At 34.4% G+C, this 17,977-nt stretch overlaps 1 protein-coding gene across 1 annotated transcript; it reads left to right on the top strand.

The window, feature by feature from the left end:
• Positions 1-15,554: 15,554 nt before the first annotated feature.
• On the top strand, positions 15,555-17,297 carry LOC105206677. Its single transcript, XM_011176160.3, has one exon. The coding sequence runs from the start codon at positions 15,555-15,557 to the stop codon at positions 17,295-17,297; it is 1,743 nt and encodes a 580-aa protein (XP_011174462.3).
• Positions 17,298-17,977: the final 680 nt, after the last annotated feature.

Here is a 17,977-nt window from a genome sequence, read left to right as displayed (position 1 = left end):
TACAATACATATTTCAGAAATAGCAAATATGCTTTTGTTTCTACACTTTCCATTAAAATAAGTATACTTTCTGCACATTTTGTTCTCTCACTTATAACCATTAAAGTTAAGAAGTGTTTAATAGCGTACCAAGATCGAATAATTTTTTCTACGCATGCGAATTGAGAGAGCTATCGTGTGTCAGATAATTTTAAGAGTTTGTAATTCTTTCTTTGAAAACATTCCAAAAAATCCCGATAAATAGCTGATCACTTGGGACTGCTATTAACGTAATTTACAATTTTTTTACAAATTCATCACAAACTTCAGGTAATTTGTACATGCAGAATGTGCAGCTAATGCGGAAATGTGACACGGACACGTAAATGTCAATAAATTTGTGTACACTTGTTCCAATTTTTTCTTAAATGACACACATTTTGCAGTCATAACGGATGCATTATCGCAAAGCAAGAATGTTTTCGAAAGGTATTTGGAAATTACTCATTTCCTTTTCAAATGCAATAAATAATTTTTCCGCGCTGTAATCTGATGCATCAAGATCAATTAGTTTTACTAATTGCGATTGAATTTGTAATGTATCGAGGTCTATATATCTAACATGAAACGTCATCCATTTTTCATTCGTAATGTCTGACGATTTATCAATATAAGTACAAAATTTATTTTTTTTGTACCACACGATTTGTTTCAACTGGGCATAAAATATTGGTAATTAATTTTGAACATTTCGTTCGGCCCTTTTTTATGTTTTTTAAAACGTTGGGTTTTTTCCTACGTTTTGGAAAAATTGAAGTATTATTTGTGCAGTATCAAATGGAATATTTTTGTCAGCAATTAATGCAGCGTATCGAAGCTCCGCTAACTTTTTTCTATCTTCAAATAACACAAATGGTTCGTCAAATTGCACATTTGATTCATTATCTTGTATATCATATATTTCGCATTTATCTTTATGTTGTTTGGAATCTGCGTGACGACGAATTTGCAATAAACCACCTGCAAAAGTTTTATCGCAAATCGTACATAAAAATGAATTTAAATCATGTTTGGCTTCCCGTAACCATGGCTTAAATTCTTCTATTTTTAACCATTGCCCCAAAAACATTCGTTGATGCGATGATTTCTGTTTCGAAATCGTATCATCATTATCAACCAAAGTATTTTTTTCAATGTTTGATCTTTTATGACAAGCAGATTCCGCATGTTTTATTATATTTAATAATGGGCCGCACGAAAAATTTTTACAGCACACGATACAATAAAAAAGGCTATCATCTAAGAGCACTTTTTGTATACAAGATTTAGATATATCATTGCTAAGCCAAGCTTCTAGAAAGCTTCGTTTCCTCACTTTTTTCCTCACTTCATTATTTGTTTCCATATCTAACAAATAGAAATACAATTAAAAATTTGATAGATGTACAATTTAACAAACACAAGTGACAGGATAAAGTGCCAAATAGCTAAAGAATCAAAAAAATATCTAAATGTTTATCCTTATTAATATAATTAGAAGAAAAGAGTTGATGGTCATGGAAATATCCTTATTTATTATGAGCACAATTATAGAAAAACATTCACTCGACTCACAAGACCGTAAGATATTAAGCTAACGCTTAGTATCAAAATTATTTTGTAATCAAAATCAACGTACGTAATGAGAATCACGAATTGAGATATGATTACAAAAAATAAAGCCAAGAACGCAGTCTAACAGCATGTTTATGCTAATGCCATCTGTGCTGCGGAGACAAATGACATATCAATCTGCGATTCCGTATTTATTTAATAGGTGAAAGAGGCATTTGAGAAGAAAACGTCTCGCAAAATATCCAGTAAGTATTTTACTTTTATACATGTATTTCATATTTACAACAGTTAAAAGTAGAATTTTGTAACTATTTAAAAGCAGTATTTCGATTAATTAGTAACGAAATAATACATTCAGCTTGATAATACTTAGCTTTTAATTTATGATAGCCTAACCTTCCGTTGAGTGTAAAAAAATCATACCTCACGTCTAATGGGGTCTAGAACATTTTTTTTATGCGTAACACTATTCCGAATTCATAGTCATTTCTCAGATTTCAAGATTAATATGTCTTTGTTCTGTGTACTATGTTTGTACTATACGCAAGACAAAGACAGACTTGAGATCTGAGAAACATCTATGAATTTGGACCATTTTGTTTCTTGACATATAACATGTTTATGACTGTTTTTATTATCTTTTTGCAAGATATAGCTGAAATTGCGATGCTGCAACAATTGCTCCAGCAAATGCAGGAGCAAATCCAGCAGCAGCAGCAACTACAGCAGCAAGGATTGCTTATTCAGGGATTCGAGCAGGAGCGGCGCGAGCGGCGAGAGTAACAGGAACAGCGGGCGGAACAACCGCCAGAGCAACCGCAAGTCGAACCGCAGCAAGAGGGCGAGGAACTGGCACAAGGTCCAGTACAGTAGCGGCCAGAACGCAATACGTAATATATAAATGCAATTACATACATACGTATATGTGTATATATATATATATATATATATATATATATATATATATATATATATATATATATATAACAGATTTATGTATATCTAATTTTAATTTACTACAATTATATCTTTAAACACTGATTTTCAAATAATATACTTCAAAGAAATATATTTCAGAATAAAAATGTTGCCCTTATTATATCTTGGATTTTTTATTGCGATGTAACTTAATAAATCTACACATGTCAGTTCTACTTTGTATCTATGTTAAACAAGTTTTAATACAATATGTTACAAGTATCATAAGAACTTAGTGACATTTTATTTGTACATAACATGTACATACGAGATATTCTTGTATCGATTGTTATAATTTTTGAGTTACTTCTAACAAATTAATGATAAAATATTTCAAACAAAAATATGTTGGTTTTAAAGTCATAAAAAAGTTATCTCCGTTTCTTACATCATACATTTTTTTTTATAGAACGTCTTTTTTTGTTATATTTAATCATAGTATTCTAATATCATTTATAATATAGCATATATTCTGGAATATTTTAACGTGAAGTATAGAATATTTCTTAAAGTATTCATCTTTTTGTATTTGGTATTAATTTGATATTAACTATGGTATAATATTTTTATGTACAAAATAATGAAATATATCAATTATGAGAAAAACTTTGTTGCTTTAAAAAAGAAATGTATAATGAATGAAAGAAATTTATAATGCATTTCTCTTTAAAGTAACAATTTATATATGCAATTACATATTTTTTTTTAAAAGCAACTGTATTCTCTTTACAATATTTTATCTCATTCTTTGTGCATAAAAGTATGAAGGTAAAGTTGTCAAAAAATAAATAATTTTCGAGTTATTTTAAACTTGATATAGAAATAAGCCAGAATGAAGTGTAAAATGTAAACCATTTATTTTTTGATAATGTTATTTTAATGTTTATGTATGTAGGAAATTTGGAATTATATATTAAAAAATTATATAATTTTGTTTTTTAAAAGTAAAAAAGTGAACTTTGTATAACCTTGAAAAATTGATTTTTCGAAAATTGACTTTATTTGTTCTCCTTTAGACAATACCATTTTTATTTGAATATTTTTTTGATCTTATCCTGCAAAGATGAAAAGCGTGGTAAATTAAAATAGGAAACTGTATACAAATACGGAACATATAATACTTATTTGCACATTTACATGGCGAATGTGCCTTATATTAATTTTCGTTAAAAAATATTTGCAATAAGATGTTTTTTTATAAAAAATAATTTTTCTTGGAAAGAACTATGTGATATTACATGTGTTTTTTTTAAATAATATACATATTTTTCAAACACGTTTATATTAAATTAAACATTGTGAAAATTGTTTAAAAATGAATGTTTAGGTTATAAGTTAATATGTTCAATTTATAATAAATTAAATATTTATACAGATAACAATAACGACAATGACATAAATCTAAATCATTTCGCTGAGCTACATATCGAGAGAGGTGCGTACATAAAAACGAAAAATATTTAAAAAATTAATTATAATGGTTTTAAATCATTCCAAATTATAATAAAAATTTTTTCACTTTAACCCTGCTTTTAGAAAATACAGCAGATGGTCAAACTTTATCTAGACAAGCAAGTGTGTTGGTCAACCGTGGTCATAGTCGTAGACGAAACTTTATTCCTTTGCAAAGATCACAGGTTTCTTTGGAAATTAATAACCCAGAAAGAAGGCATACTTTAGAACAAATCAATACATCTGTTAACCCTGAAATACACGAGCAAAATTCGAATTCTACATTAAGAGAAGATGCAGTTCATACTTCTGAGAATGTATCATATGATGGAACTAATGCTGCATCACAGAATATCTATAATCCTGAAAGGAGACATACTTTAGAACAAATTAATGCATCTGTTAACCCTGAAATACACGAGCAAAATTCAAATCTTATATTAAGAGAAGATGCTGTTCATACTTCTGAGAATGTATCATATGATGGAACTAATGATGCATCACAGATTATCTCTCTTTTAGATTCAAGTAAGATTTTTGCCTTAAATAAAGTACAAAATAGTTAAAAATTAAAATGAACATTATAATAGATACAGTATTTTTGTAATAAGAAAACAATTATTTGAAATTATAAATATATTAATTTATACTGTGAAACATAAAATAGAAGTTAATAAATTTTTTATTTGTATAATTACTAAAACACTTACAGCAACAACCATCCATATGTCATAATTTAAACTAGTTCATTAAAATAACTATAAAACATAAACGTAAGCTTGTACTTATAAATAAACTAAAACTAGCATACAAACCAATCAGTTGTATTTAGATTATGAATTGCTTTGTGCATTGGTCCAAGTTTATGTATAAGTACAAGCTTAAGTTTATAATTTATATTAACGTAACCTAATATAATCTTATGATTGTTTGTGTGCGAAGACTTTTAGAGTATCTAATTTCGCTATAATTTTGACTATCACAATCACCGAATTGATTCCATGTATAATCTATTGTTGAAATCAACAAAGAGAATCGAATGAAACCATCAATTCACTTACAATTACTTTTCAACATATATCTTTAAACAATGTACATGTAATTTTCTATTTTCTATTAATTCAATTTGCATTTCTGTAACATAAAAAGTATTTGTTAATTGTTAATTTTGAAATAACAATTTTCTTCTTTTGCAGGTGATGAAGACATTTATCGTATTCCTCCAGATGATTACAGCAATCTCTTTCAGGATGAAATTGAGGATATTCCATATTATCCAGTAGAACAATCTGATAAACGTACATCTGACTGCTGTTGTGTTTGCTTAGTAGAAAAAGCAGATCATACATTTATTCCCTGTGGCCATTTATGTTGCTGTATAGATTGCATCTTGAAGCAGCAATCAAAAAAATGTCCAATTTGCAACACACACTTTGATTCTTACATGAAAATAATAATTCCATAAAGAAAGATAAACTTTTTGTATAATAAGCATATGATAATATTAAAAAGGTGTTATCGTAATGAACTGTAAGCATTAAAAATCAGAAAGTTTCTTTGATTATAAAAATTTATTTACAGTAACAGGAGTGTTAATAAATATCTGATAAAAAAATATCTGATAATCTGTCAACGCTTTAAGAATTCATTAGAATAAATAAGTTTTTTGTTTTTTTTCCATAGAGTTTATTAAAAAAATAAGCTTTAATCGAATCAAGATTAATTGTGATGATACAATATGAAAACTTTTGTTTAAAAAAAGTACTACTTATAACTACACTTTTTATTATATAAGGCGCGTTCCACTTAACGCTCATAGAATCATTTTTTTAACCTTGTTTGCCAGATATTATTAAGAATAAATAATGCTCGCGATCGTTGAGAGCGTTAAGTGGAACGCACCTATAGTTTTAAATAACTTATATTTAAACCTCAATAAGTTTATAGTGTTACTAATACAAAATAAAAAATATGTCACAAATGCCTATTATAACATATATGTACAAATAAGAAAATGTGATATGTAGAGTATAATACAGTAAAAGGTTATTTTAAGTTTTCTTGTACAAAATTATATAAATAAATTTTAAAGGAATAAATATAATATTAGTACTTTTTCCTTTCCTAATTCAAATATATTATAATTATGAAATTTATAAAATTTTTGTCAATAGATAAAATTTGGGCTTTTGTTACTAATAATATTAAATTGTAACAATTTGTACAATTTTCAACTATTTAAACTATATCATACATGTTTATATTTGTGTTATTATTCTTAAGTTGTTTTTCAATTACATAAATTATTTAATTAGTTTTATTATTCCTTGCTTATACTTACTTAGAGAAAACTTAAAATAAAAATTGCTGAAAATTTTCAATTAAAATATGTTTTTCCTAATTAAGCATTATATTAGAAAAATATTTAAGAAATAAATATGTTTACAAACATTTATAACAATTTTTTCAAAAAAATATTTAGAATTATTAAAGTTGTTAATAAAGTATACTGTCTATATGCATTTGTTAATGCTTCTGGTTTAAAAAAAGAAATGAAATAAAACAATTATTTCATTTTTAATGTCTTTTCAAAAATTAAAAACGAAACTTAATTTTGCCCAAGGAAAAAAAAGAAAAAGGAGAAAAATAATTGTGCTAATATATTATATAATAATGTTTAAAGAATAACAAATTTTACATTAAACGTGTTTTACATATACAAGGAAGTTCGGAAACGGACGAACGTCTCAAAAAGAGCATTCTTGAGAAAAATGTTTTAAAAATTGTAATCATTTTAAGTGAGGGACTACATAGTATTATAGTAAAACCTCAAATAACGTTGTCAGGGTCACATAAAATTCAGATTTAATTTCTCAAATAGAAACTAATTTTTCGTTGCTATTATTGTAATTTATCCCTAAAACTTTTCAAAACACTAAATTACGTAGTTTCACCAATTATTACTGCCATTCCACTTGTAACGACCCGTCTTTTTCCGCGCACGGGGCGGCGCGAGCGCGGCGGACTAGGACGCGGATTGAGGTCGCCAAGAGAACTAGACTTTTCGGATTGGATGGTATCAAAGTAGCGAGTTTATTTCGCGTAAGAAATGTACAGATGACGAGTAACGGAGTGGCTTAGCCACGACGCGCGGACGGACGGATGGCGGTGACGCTCGGACGGACGCAACAGAACTTAAAGCCTACGCGCGGACGGACAGACGAAAAACGGAGCGCGCGGACGGACGAACGGTATTTACAAACGTGTTTGACGCGGTATCGGATACGGAGCTATGTACACGGCGCGGTTCGCAGAATTCCTGCGCCGAGGCTTCCGGGAACTCGGAAACCGTCTGTTGACGCGCGCAGATCGTGGCCTTGCCGAAGGCCGCGGCCACGGCCGTAGATGACGCGCGCGCGGTGCGACTATACGCGGATCGCGATCCCCGACGCGAAGCGGTTAATACCGCGATGTTCGGCGGTGGTGATCGACTCACGCCAAGAGCTCTTGGTAGAGGCGCGGAACTCCACACCCCAGGTCGTGAGTCGATACCCAAGCGGGGACGGCGGATCGGGAATTGCCGACTACCAGTGGAGCCCAAGGTGGACTTGAGCCCGTGAACCGGCGGTTTCAGGAAGGCGGACGGCTCTTGTCAAGACTTCTTGACGGAAGCTAAGGCGCTTAACTCCCTGTGAGCGCTAGGAGGGTTTCTTCTGCGGACAGGAGAGCGGACGGAGAAGAAGACCGCTCGACTCTCGGAGCGGCGGCGCTTATATACCCGAATCTCTTGGGCAGGGACGGTGCGGGGGTACGGAACGGTACGGAGTCGGTGGGGGGTCTCCCCGCCGCTCGAGATCGGTCCGGTGGTCGCCACTCCGGTCGAGCGCGTGCGCACGGAGATCTGCCACGGAGATCTCACGTGTGGATGCGTCAACGCGCGCTACGCCGGTGTTTGTGTGTCTTTTCGGCGCTATGCGCCAGGTTTCTGCTGTCCGGCGGTTGTTCGGCCGGACAGCCCGGAACGGTGGACGGTCCGAAGGGGGAGCGGAAAGGCGGTTTGTTACACACTTTTTAAACGTAAACGTAATAAAATAACCGTAGAAAACCATCTCATTACAATATATGTAGGCTCTAATAGAAGCGCAAAACGCGAATAACCCTACGATGTAAAGTAAAGAACAAAAAAATTACGATGCAGAGTAAGGGTTATTTATACATAATATTTTAAAATAATTATATATTAAACATTAATATAAATAATTATACATAATTATATATAAAGTATGTCAATATATATTAAAATATACGTAATACTTTATGAACAGTTATACCTAATTATATATGTTTTATATATATGAATAATATATAAAAATTTTCTCCGGAAAACTTCTAGGAAAAAAAACAAAAAATGAAGCAATAGTAAGATATATACTAACGGGAATAAGAACGTCTCTCTCCCAATAGCACACATCAACAGGTATGTGTGTTAACATACGCGTCTTTTTCTCGATAGCGCACATAATCGCGTGCTACCGGGATGTGCGCTATCGGGATGTGCGATTGCGGGAATTAAAACATCTTTTATCCGATAGCGCACATAGTCGCGTGCTATCGGGATGCGCGCTATCGGGATGCGCGCTATCGAGGTGTGCGTTATTGGGATGTGCGCTATCGGGATAATGCGCTTTTTGCATTGTATGCTATCGGGATAATGCGCCTTTTATGTTGTGCGTTATCGGGACAACGCGCCTTTCTCTGTTGTGCGCTATCGGGATGTGCTCTATCGGGACGTGAGCTGTCGGGATGTGCGCTATCTGGACGTGCGCTATCGGGACGTGCGCTATCGGGACGTGCGCTATCGGGAAGTGCGCTATCGGGATGTGCGCTATCGGAATGTGCTCTATCGGGATGTGCTCTATCGGGATGTGCGCTATCGGGATGTGCGCTATCGTGATGTGCGCTATCGGGATGTGCGCTATTGGAATGTGCGTTATCTGGATGTACAAATAGATATAATTAAAATATATTATTTATTTAAATATATAATAAAATGCTTGTTTTAACGTTTCATGCTTACTTTTATCATTAATAAACTCGATTAGAATCCTTATTAGAATTAACATTGATTAATAAAACTGAACAGTCACTTTTGATCATGTAATCTATTTCGACACAAAATAAATTATGGACATCAAGCATCAATATAAAAAGTCTATATCATTTTATTTATTTCAAGAAAATCCATAATATATATAAATTAATCTTCCACACGCGAGATATAATAATAATACGAATAAAACTCAATGTAAAAGTTTTGACAAACATGGTTTTAACGCAAATATAAAATATTTTTATTGCGTATTCTAAGTTTAATATCTGACTTTGATATTATTTAATGTAAAAAAACGTAAATTTTTAAAATATTTTAAATTGAAACAAAATTTTCTATTAAAGGACCCACAGAACTGTCGTATTATTCAATTTCACAAATCTTTTTTATCAATGACTTTAAGCATGACCTAATAATGAATTTTACATTGAATAAATTTCACTTCAAGAGTAATAAGTATGTAAAACAAAATTTTTGATAACATTTGGCATCAAATCAAGAAAACAGATGCAATGTTCAATGGTAAAAATCGAATTCCGCGAAACCGACGCGAGCTGCCTAGGCGACCAAATTTTTTTTTTGCTGCTTCTATTAAAGGAGGAAGAGAGAGAGAGAGAGAGAGAGAAAACTGGAACCGGATTCGTTACGCAATTCGTGATGCGTGAGTCCAGTGGCTATGTAATTAAATGTCAAGGTCTTCTTTCTCTGTTATTCACATTGAGTTTTATTTCTATTATTATTAGATCTCGCGTGTGGATTTATACATATTACGGATTTTCTTAAAATAAATTTAATTTTTAACAAAATCAACATGAGAATTAAGAAGTTTATCAGTACAAAATTAAATAACAGAGTTCCGAACCTGGTTGACGAGATTGTTACGCCCGTAGAAGAAAAAAGTTCATGTTCTTTCCGTATTTAAAAGACTTATCGGAAAAAATATCCGAGTCTCTGAATAAAGACGAAGTGACGCTTGGCTTTAGATGTTTAAATAAGCTAGACGAATTTATCAAAGTTTACAAAGACAGGAGCAATAGAACAGAGTGTAACAATGTCGTTTATAAATTAAATTGTAATGACTGTAATGCTTCATATGTAGGACTAACGAAAAGGAAATTAAAAATAAGAATTAAAGAACCCATGAATAACATCAAACTTGAATCATCCAAAATATCCGTTATCAGTAAACATAGATTACAACATAATTATTCTTTTAATTGGGATGATGTTAAGATTTTTGACTTTGAGCCTAATTACTATAAACGATTGATTTCCGAAATGATACATATTAATGAACAGAAAAACAGGCTAAATCAAAAAACTATGAAAATTAACTTAAAATAAATTCATTCTACTAATCCATTTATATTAATGACTATTCCCTTTTCTTCAAGCAGACTGATTTTTAATATAAGCTCATCAACAAATACTGCCGCATTTTCAAAATTTTTACTGTCCTTTAATTTAAAAAATGCAAATTAATAAATATTAGTCAACGATGGTGTTAACTCTTGTGGAAAAGAAAATAAAGAGAAATACTCAGCTCCTATTTCGTTTTTGTTTGAGAACCGAATGCGTTGCCGTTTCATATTCATCGAAATAAATGAACATTGCAAACACATGTTTATTACCAAAATATGAAACTTGTGACTTCCACGGCTGACCTTGAACAAAATTACTATAAACAATATTATTACACATCAATTTATCATAATGGCTTTCAAATGTAAAAAATTTGGTTTCTGAAATAATAAAGAAAGGATTTGCTTCATTCTACAATTGAGCCAAACACATAAGTTCTAAAATTACATTACCACTAATACGTTTTTTTAACTGCACGTTGTCCAATTACAATACTGCGTGGGAGCACATATTGTTCCAAAGATTTAAAATATTGTAAATATATTCAGTATCTACATTATCAAAAGAATTTTCTATTATTTTAAACATATTCCTTACAGTATTAACCTTTAAATACACCGATCCTGTAAAATACGGAAACATTTTCGGGTCTGGGAGACTTTTTCAACTTTGAGAAGCTATAACTTTGATTACAATCAATATTTTTCTAATTTTTTTTTTTAATGAAAGTTTAGAGTCTCAGAAGTGTGACTGCACAATCGGCATTGCCAAAAAATAATTTATTGTGAAGATATAAAGGAAAAACCGAAATATATTTTTTATTATAAAATGTATACATCTACGTATATAAATAATTTTCATGTATTTAATGCTTTTTATTTATTAATTATATATATATATATATATATATATATATATATATATATATATATGCATACATACATACATATGTATACTAATATAAATTATGAAATTGTTACGGTAATTCCTACTGTTACATTCTTCCAAAACTGAAACTAAAGCATTGCACTCATAACGTGTAGTAAAGGCAATTCTTCTTCTTTTATTTCCAAAATATTTGTTACAACTTAAATTCAATCATTTATTTTAAAAAACGTTACAAGAATATGTCTTACCTGTATTCTTGTTTTAAAATATTTATTGTTAGAGGAAAATCTTTTAATTGACAATTCATGCCTCTCTTTGCATCTAAAGATTCTCGAATGTCAAGTTCAATATATAGATGTGCATTAAATTGAACATATTCAGTGCGACGTCTAGAATAGTCTGATTGTTAGCATTTAACATTTTTTACCTGAAAATTGTACGAAAGTGCTTCTTCTAAATACATGAATCCCTTTTCTTGAATTAATTGATGATTAACACCAAGTACTGATATATTATGTATCCCGTTTTGGCATTCTTGTGAGGAACATTCAGATATTTTATTAACACATGGTTCGTCCTTTGTGAGATTTGTCCACATTAATACAGTAATACTATTACATACATCTATGATATGTATATTGCCAGCTTTCGTTGTTGGTAAATTTAATTCACTATTGTCTAATAAAATAGCGATTCTCTCTTTATAAGTGATGGTATTTAGACCATTATTTAAAATTAATTGACAAAATTTTAGAAATTTGTTATTAGAATTACTAATATAATTAAAATAGTTTTCATCTTCTAAATCAGTAAGTATAATAATTTGAGCAATTGAGTCGGAAGGACACGTATTCCGAATTTCATACGTAGTTCCATTAATTTTTAATGGTTGTAAGAAAGAACCATTTCGGAGAAAGAATTTTTTGGTTGATTTTATAAACTTATTGTTTTTAATATGTTTTTTGAATATGGCTTGTGTTAACGCTCATATAACACTTTCGTATTAATATTCGTTCGTTATCTATTTAATATCCGAGCCATTTACATTAGGGTAATAATTGCGTCATTTATATTAATGCCACTTCAGAAATGAGTGTGTACGGCCCTACTATTGGCGGCTCGAAAGGCTAGAGGAGATACAACGAGAATTTGAGGATACACAAAGGAAATTGCTGGAAGGTGATAGCGAGCTCACGGACGATGCAGCGAAAGAGGAAATCTTCGAGCAAAGATATTACGAGGTAAAAGACATATTAAAACGTTTTATTAAGCCATCGGAAGGCATCGAGTCGCGAAATATAGACGCGATTGCTCGATTATTGCAACGGCAAACCGAGCTGATGCAACACGTGACGCTCGGAACAAACAGTGATGCCGCGGCAGCCATTACGCCCGCTAAGGAAAGCGAGGCGCTGGCGGCCATCATCGCAAGACAAACAGAGATCTTAGATCGCGTGGCCAACGCAACAGGATCCGCGAATGTAGACACGAGAGTAAAGTTACCGACTATAAAACTTCCGCGTTTCGACGGGAAGATCGAGGAATGGAAATGCTTCGCGGATAGCTTCCGCTCCATTATACACGACAAACCGCATCTATCTAATATCGAAAAATTTCAGTATCTATCCTCGTCTATTTCGGGTGACGCTGCGAAGGTTATCGAGTCAATAGAGCTAACGGGAGAAAATTACATAGCCGCATGGGAATTGTTGCAACAACGCTACGACGATCCCAGATCGTTGAAGAAAAAACATATTCAATGTCTTTTTACAATGCCGACGGTAGTTAAAGAGTCCGCAAAGGCTCGTCGAGATTTGATTGATTATTGTTCCAGGCACTTAAGAATTTTAAAGGTACTAGGTTTAGCTACTGATACATGGGATGATCTTGTCATGCATATGATGGAAACGAGGTTCGATATGCGTACTCTCCGAGCGTGGGAGGAGGAAGTGGAATCCAATGATAACGCAAAATTAATCGACATGATGGATTTTTTGAGAAAACGATGCCAAACGTTGGAACGCATCGAGTCAAGATCAACAACAAGCAATAACGACAAATTCGTCAAAGAAAGCGAGCAGCGTGGTAAGAAATCTTACACAGCAGATTCCAAATCGTATTCGTCGAAAGGTACAAAATCTATTTCTTTGACAACCTCTGTCAGTACAGGCAAATGCAATTTCTGTGGGAATGATCACCTCATTTACTACTGTGAGAAATTTCTAGCGTTGCCAATAAGCGATCGGTCCAAAGAGGTTAGGCGTTTAAAATTATGTGTCAGCTGCTTGAGAAGCGACCATTATGTAAAATTCTGTAGAATGGGTCCCTGTAAAGAATGCGCGCAGAAGCATAACACGTTGATACACCAATCGTCAGATAACAAGACTTCTGTAAAATCAGAGAGTTCCGATGTTCAAGATAAAGTCAAGTCCGATGAATCGGTTAGTAATGTAGCGGTTCATCATGCGTCAAGCAATACTAGGAGACGTCAAGTACTTATGGCTACGGCAATAGTAGAAGCTACTCAACGTAACGGTCGAAGCGTTCCGATTCGCGTTCTTCTTGATAGTGCGAGCGAGGTCAATTTTATTTCTCAAGCAGCACATAATAAGCTAGGTTTGAAGCGAAACTATGTCTCAGAAATAGTTACGGGATTAAACGAAGTAGAAAACAAAATACATTATATTTGCGATGTTCACATCAAGTCTAGATGCTCCAATTTGGAGATTAACGCCGAGTGTTTTATTGTTCCCAAGGTTACGAAGGATTTGCCATCCATGAAACTAGATCGTAACAAGTTAACATTGCCAAACAATCTAAAATTAGCTGATTCCGAGTTTCACAAGATCGGTCCGATAGACATGTTAATCGGCGGAGAATTCTTTTACGATTTGATGGAAGACGGCAAAATAGAGCTTGGAAATAATCAATTAACTCTAAGGAATATTAAATTTGGATGGATAATCGCGGGACCAATATCGGCTGCTTCGGTAGTTTCAAGTATCAAACAGAACACGGTGCACGCGTTAACCTGTTCATTGAAATCTCACGACGATTTAAACTAAAATCTAGAAAAATTCTGGGAATTGGAGAATTATGACAAGGGAACGACACGATTATTATCAAACGATGAGAAAAAATGCGAGCGATATTTCGAACAAACTACTATACGCGATACTAATGGTAGATTTATTGTAAGGCTACCATTTCGAGATGAAACCCTACCTATTGACAATAACAAAGAAATAGCACTTAAAAGATTAAATTATCTGGAACGAAAGCTTAAAGGCAACAAGGTATTTCGCGATCGTTATATCAATTTTATGCATGATTATGTTAAACTCGGACATATGTTGATTGTAACCGATTCACATAATGAACCCCAGAGAGTGGTGTATTTACCTCACCATGGTGTGCTAAAGGAGTCTAGTAGTAGCACAAAGTTGCGAGTTGTATTCGATGCTTCGGCAAAGAACAACAAAGGCGTGTCTTTGAATGATGCTCTTCTTGTTGGGCCGGTATTACAAGATAATCTAATCGATATAGTGTTAAGATTTCGATTCTCTGAAATTGCTTTGACAGCCGATTTGCAAAAAATGTTCCGGCAAATACTAGTTCACATTTCGGATCGTGACGCACAACGTATTTTATGGCGATTCTTAATTGAGGAGCCCATACAAGAGTATCGTTTAAATACCGTCACTTACGGGCAAGCATGTGCCTCATATTTAGCGATTAAATGTTTGAAACAATTAGCTACAAATAGCGCGGAACGATATCCATTAGCGGCAAATGCTTTATTGTACGATACATACGTCGATGATATAATCTCCGGTACGAACACCGTTGAAGAAGCGCAAGTTTTGTATGAACAATTGACTAGCTTACTATTAGAAGGCGGATTCACAGCGCACAAGTGGTGCTCGAATTCTGAAGAAGCCCTGGAAAATGTGCCAATACATTTAAGAGAATCTAGTTCGACTTTGAACATTGATGCAAATGATGTCATTAGGACACTAGGAATCGAATGGAATTCGGATACAGACGAGTTTCATTTCAAGGCGCAAATCGTGGCGCAAGCACTTACAAACGCAAGATACTATCAGCAATTAGTAAATTGTATGATCCTCTAGGTTTGATCGGACCAGTTTTAACGACGGCCAAGATTCTAATGCAAGGTTTATGGGAGATCAAAGTAGATTGGGATGATCCACTTCCAGAATCGTTCCTAGATAAATGGGTAAACTTCCAAGAAAGTTTAAAGGACGTATACACTTTATGCGTACCAAGATTAGTTGTCAATTCGTTGGGAACAAGTCAATTATTCATACAAGGATTCTGCGACGCGTCCGAAAGCGCATACGGCGCGTGCATCTATGTGCAATCAGTGAACAATTGTCAGGACAAGATATCGAGTCGATTACTCTGTTCAAAGGCTAGGGTAGCCCCTTTAAAGAAACAAACCGTACCAAGATTAGAGCTATGTAGCGCGTTACTGTTAGCAAAACTACTTGATAATGTGAAAAGGGCAATTCGAGTCAACATTGATGGTATATATGCATGGTCAGACTCCATGGTCGTACTGCACTGGTTGCGTGGTGACACATCGCGCTGGAAGCCATTTGTATACAATCGTGTGGCGGAAATACTGGAAATCCTGCCAGCGAGTCAATGGAATCACGTCAAAGGTTCCGAAAACCCTGCCGATTTAATCTCAAGAGGCGCCACTCCTGCTCAACTAAAGGACAGCAGCTTGTGGTGGAATGGCCTTGAGTGGCTATTGAGTATACGTCAATCTACAAACCATGAAGAGTCCAATTGGGAGCTCTACGAAGAAGATCTTGCCAGTGTTGAATTCGAGAGCAAAGGAGAAGTACGATGCTGCAATGTAAATGCACAACAGGCATCTTCATATGGCGAAGCAATAGCCAAGCTAATCGAACGCTGCTCCACGTTAACAAAAATAGAGCGATCACTCGCTTATTGTATTCGATTTGTCTCCAACTGCCGCAAAAAAGGGGAGAACAAAATCCTAACCAGGTTAACTCTGTCAGAAATAGCAACCGCGCATATGGAGTTAATCAAACATTCGCAACTCATTTATTTTCCAGATGACATAAAGGATTTACGAGTTAAGGGCGAACTGCGCCAATCAAGTCAACTGAGCCAATTGCAAGCCTTCCTTGACAAAGATGATGTCCTCAGGGTGGGCGGTCGTTTACAAGAAACTCCATGGACTTTCGAGAGAAAGCATCCAATCTTATTGTCAGGTCAATGCAAAATCACGCGTTTGCTAATTGAAAAAGAGCATCGTGCCCTACTACACGCTAGTCAGCAACTATTGCTGTCAGTTATACGACAGAGTTATTGGCCATTAAACGCGAGGAACATAGTGAGACAAGTATGCCGTTCTTGCGTCTGGTGCTTTAAAAATAATCCAAGGGGACTCACACAAGCAATGGGTTCGCTACCCAGCGACAGAGTCAAACCATCTAAGCCATTCGATATTATTGGAGTCGATTTTGCCGGACCAATCATTACACTCGTCAACAAAGGACGTGGCCGGAAGACATTCAAATCATATATAGCATTGTTCATATGCTTTGCTACTAGAGCAATCCACCTAGAGGCAACGAGTGAGCTAACCACGGCAGCCTTCATGGCAACACTACGCAGATTCATAGGACGACGAGGACTTCCAAGGAAGATCTGCAGTGACAATGCTACAAACTTCGTAGGAGCGAAGCGAGAGCTGGAGGAACTATACGCATTCGTTCGATCTTCTATCGACGGAGCGGTCGGCGACAACTTGCAAGAAAGGGGAATAGAATGGAGTTTTATTCCTCCTTACTCGCCCCATATGGGAGGCCTCTGGGAGACAGGAGTTAAATCCTGCAAATATCATCTCGAGTGATGGGTAACACCTTGTTCACTTTTGAAGAGTTGTCTACAGTTTTAGTACAAATTGAGGCGTGTCTCAACTCACGACCTCTATCGCCATTATCTTCGGATGCCTTGGATTTGCAAGCTTTGACACCAGGGCACTTCTTGGTGGGAGGACCACTAGTCAGCCTTCCAGAAAGAGACTTATCCGATGTTAAGATAAACCGTCTCGACAGATGGGAAATGATCCAACGCACCACTCAAGATTTCTGGAAACGGTGGGCGGCGGAGTACATCACCAACTTGCAAAGCAGAGTTAAATGGAGAGCAACGCAAAAGAACCTGCAAATCAACGATCTAGTACTGCTAAAGGAAGATAATCTTCCACCATTAAAATGGAAAACTGGTCGTGTTATGGACGTACACGCTGGAAAGGACAACCTAGTCAGAGTAGTAACGGTGCGTACGAACAATGGCGTGTTTAAACGTGCAATCAGTAAACTTTGTAAACTGCCAATAAACGATATTACATAAAGATTAGTAGCCTAATCTTGGTGGGCGGTGTGTTAACGCTCATATAACACTTTCGTATTAATATTCGTTCGTTATCTATTTAATATCCGAGCCATTTACATTAGGGTAATAATTGCGTCATTTATATTAATGCCACTTCAGAAATGAGTGTGTACGGCCCTACTATTGGGCATAGTA

The sequence above is a fragment of the Solenopsis invicta genome, chromosome 7 (assembly GCF_016802725.1).
Source record: "Solenopsis invicta isolate M01_SB chromosome 7, UNIL_Sinv_3.0, whole genome shotgun sequence".
Classification (NCBI taxonomy): domain Eukaryota; kingdom Metazoa; phylum Arthropoda; class Insecta; order Hymenoptera; family Formicidae; genus Solenopsis; species Solenopsis invicta.
Note: the sequence above shows the minus strand (reverse complement) of the source record. Positions and strands in the feature narration are given on the sequence as shown.

Excerpts from the sequence above, each read along its gene's own strand:
- LOC105206677 (XM_011176160.3), top strand. The coding sequence starts at position 15,555 with ATGCAAGGTTTATGGGAGATCAAAGTAGATTGGGATGATCCACTTCCA.